This window comes from Aplysia californica, unplaced genomic scaffold, assembly GCF_000002075.1.
Source record: "Aplysia californica isolate F4 #8 unplaced genomic scaffold, AplCal3.0 scaffold00226, whole genome shotgun sequence".
Classification (NCBI taxonomy): Eukaryota; Metazoa; Mollusca; class Gastropoda; order Aplysiida; family Aplysiidae; genus Aplysia; species Aplysia californica.
Window position 1 is genome coordinate 212,894 of NW_004797496.1, and position 2,164 is coordinate 215,057.

At 37.7% G+C, this 2,164-nt stretch overlaps 1 protein-coding gene across 1 annotated transcript in view; it reads left to right on the plus strand.

Moving 5' to 3' along the window:
• The window catches only part of LOC101864624 (calcium-activated chloride channel regulator 4A), a gene marked incomplete in the record, with an annotated part of 27,516 nt that extends 26,626 nt beyond the window's left edge, over positions 1 to 890 (plus strand). The window contains 1 exon segment of the mRNA XM_013083345.1: positions 55 to 890. Coding sequence (XP_012938799.1) covers positions 55 to 411 — 357 coding nt within the window.
• Positions 891 to 2,164: the final 1,274 nt, after the last annotated feature.

The window sequence follows — 2,164 nt, forward strand, 5'->3', positions numbered from 1 at the left end:
AATGCTATCTATTATTATTATTATTACTATTTAATTTTCACCCAAACCTTTCAGATGGTGGTGCAGATGGACGTCCCGAAAGGCCAGAATGTCAGTCTGGTGTTCTCCATCTTCGCTGAGGACGAGTCCGGAAACAAAGGTGAACTCTCCAACTTGGTGACAGTTGGTTTCGGATTCGTTCCCGACTTGACCACTCGTGAGTACCTGAGCGAAGATCACAGCGAAGTGGCCAAGGACGCCAAAGAAGCGCCACATTCCCAGAAAATCGTCATCGCAGGTTTTGTGGGCTCTGTTGTTGTCGTGTTGGTCTTGACTGTAGTGATCTCGATCATAATTCAAGTGGTGCAGAACAAAAAGAAGAAAACCAAAGACGCATTTGAAGAAGGTAATAAAAAGAGTTTTGTCATCTGAGTCTAGCATTCGCAGGAACCTATTGCTGAAATTGTGCAAATGTTTTTGTTAAAATAATGCTTAGTATATTTTTTGTCATATAGGGCTATTTTACAGTATTGGAGATATTACACTGTAAGACATCGTGGTGAAATCAGGCGCTCATCAAAATAATGAAATCGAAGAAAATAGCATTTTCCAGCTGCTTTAGCAAATTTGTTCAAATTTTTATTTTTTAGCTCAACACCTTTTAGATCTATGTTCATTTAGAAGCGAACTTGAATGCAGATTTTACTGATAAAAACGTTGTCTAGGGACACAAACATGTAGAATATTCATTTTTCAAGTACTCTCAATCCATGTAATGTACAAAACTTAGGCGTTCATTTTCTCGATAATTTTACCTCTCACACTAGGTGACCCCACCCCCTTCAATTGCAAGTATTTCCACTTCTGTTTATCATAGATGGGTACTTTTTTGCCAAATGCAAGACAAAAAACAACAACAACAAGCTTTGAGATTATACTAGTAGCTCTATATGCCCAACAATTGATGAGCGCCTGATTTCACCGCGTCATGACACCCGGTTTTCTTCTCTTCATGCGACACATAAACATAACTTCACATTTGTACTTAAGCACAGGTGTGACACAAACATGTAAGATATTCGAAACTAACATGTACAGGTATTTATTTCTGAATGATATTATAAGTCTAGTAGTACTATTATGTTCTTTCTTTGGTTATTTGTTTGGCCAGTATCATTTCGTCGACGGGGTAATTGCAATAACTAAACTACATTAATTTTAATGTACTTTTTATCGCGATATGTTACTATGTATCTTTGAGACTACAGAAGGACGAAACCATAATCCTACATTTATTCTTTTTACTACTTTATTATTTGAGACGTGTTTTGATGTACTGGAGTGATATTATTGTACATTAAATGTCTTTGATGAAACTCGTAACCCAATAGTTGTTGCCTTTTGGTTGTGTAACAAATGGGATGGTTTTTGTTGTTTTTTGTTGTTGTTGTTGTTGTTTTTGTTTTTTTTTGGGGGGGGGGGGGAGTTCATATTCTAGACACTGCCTGAATATCAAAATGCTTTTTAATGCCATCCAGCCACGTTTTGCGTTGTCTTTCGCGGGTGTGTCCTCGCTTTTAGTATTCTCAGAGGAAGCCAGTTCATCCTTCGTCCAAAATTTCCTAGAAACACATATCATTATTTTTGCCAGATCTCCTTCCTTAACCAACTATTTCAAACCCAGATAGTGATGGAAAGAGGGGTAGTAAAAACAATTCCCAGAACACCAGCAGGAGGTACAAACCCCATGATCATGGAAAGTCAGACACGAATAATTCAATTTAAACAATTTTATTCCGACCACAGCCTCGTGTCCTCTGCATTTGAAATTCATACAAATCGTATTTATCGTTGAGCTTAGCTCGTAATAATTGTCGTGGCGCTAAACGCTAAACAGCCCACGAGAAAAAAAATAGATCAAGAGACCAGCGAGTTTGAGGTTGACATCAAGTCGAAACAGCTCAACTCCTAATAATCTTAATCGTGTCAATAAGGGGTGTAAACCAGTTCGGTTCAATCAGAAGCAACACCTTCCAACAATAGCATCATTCTTCATCTGTCTGTCAATGAGTTTCGAACGAAATAGCGGAGTACTGGCTAAGAGGGAAATAACAAGCACTGGTATAAATCATCTTTTCAATAACTCTGATTTTCTCCCTTGGTTTTTACCGACTCAAATAATTAT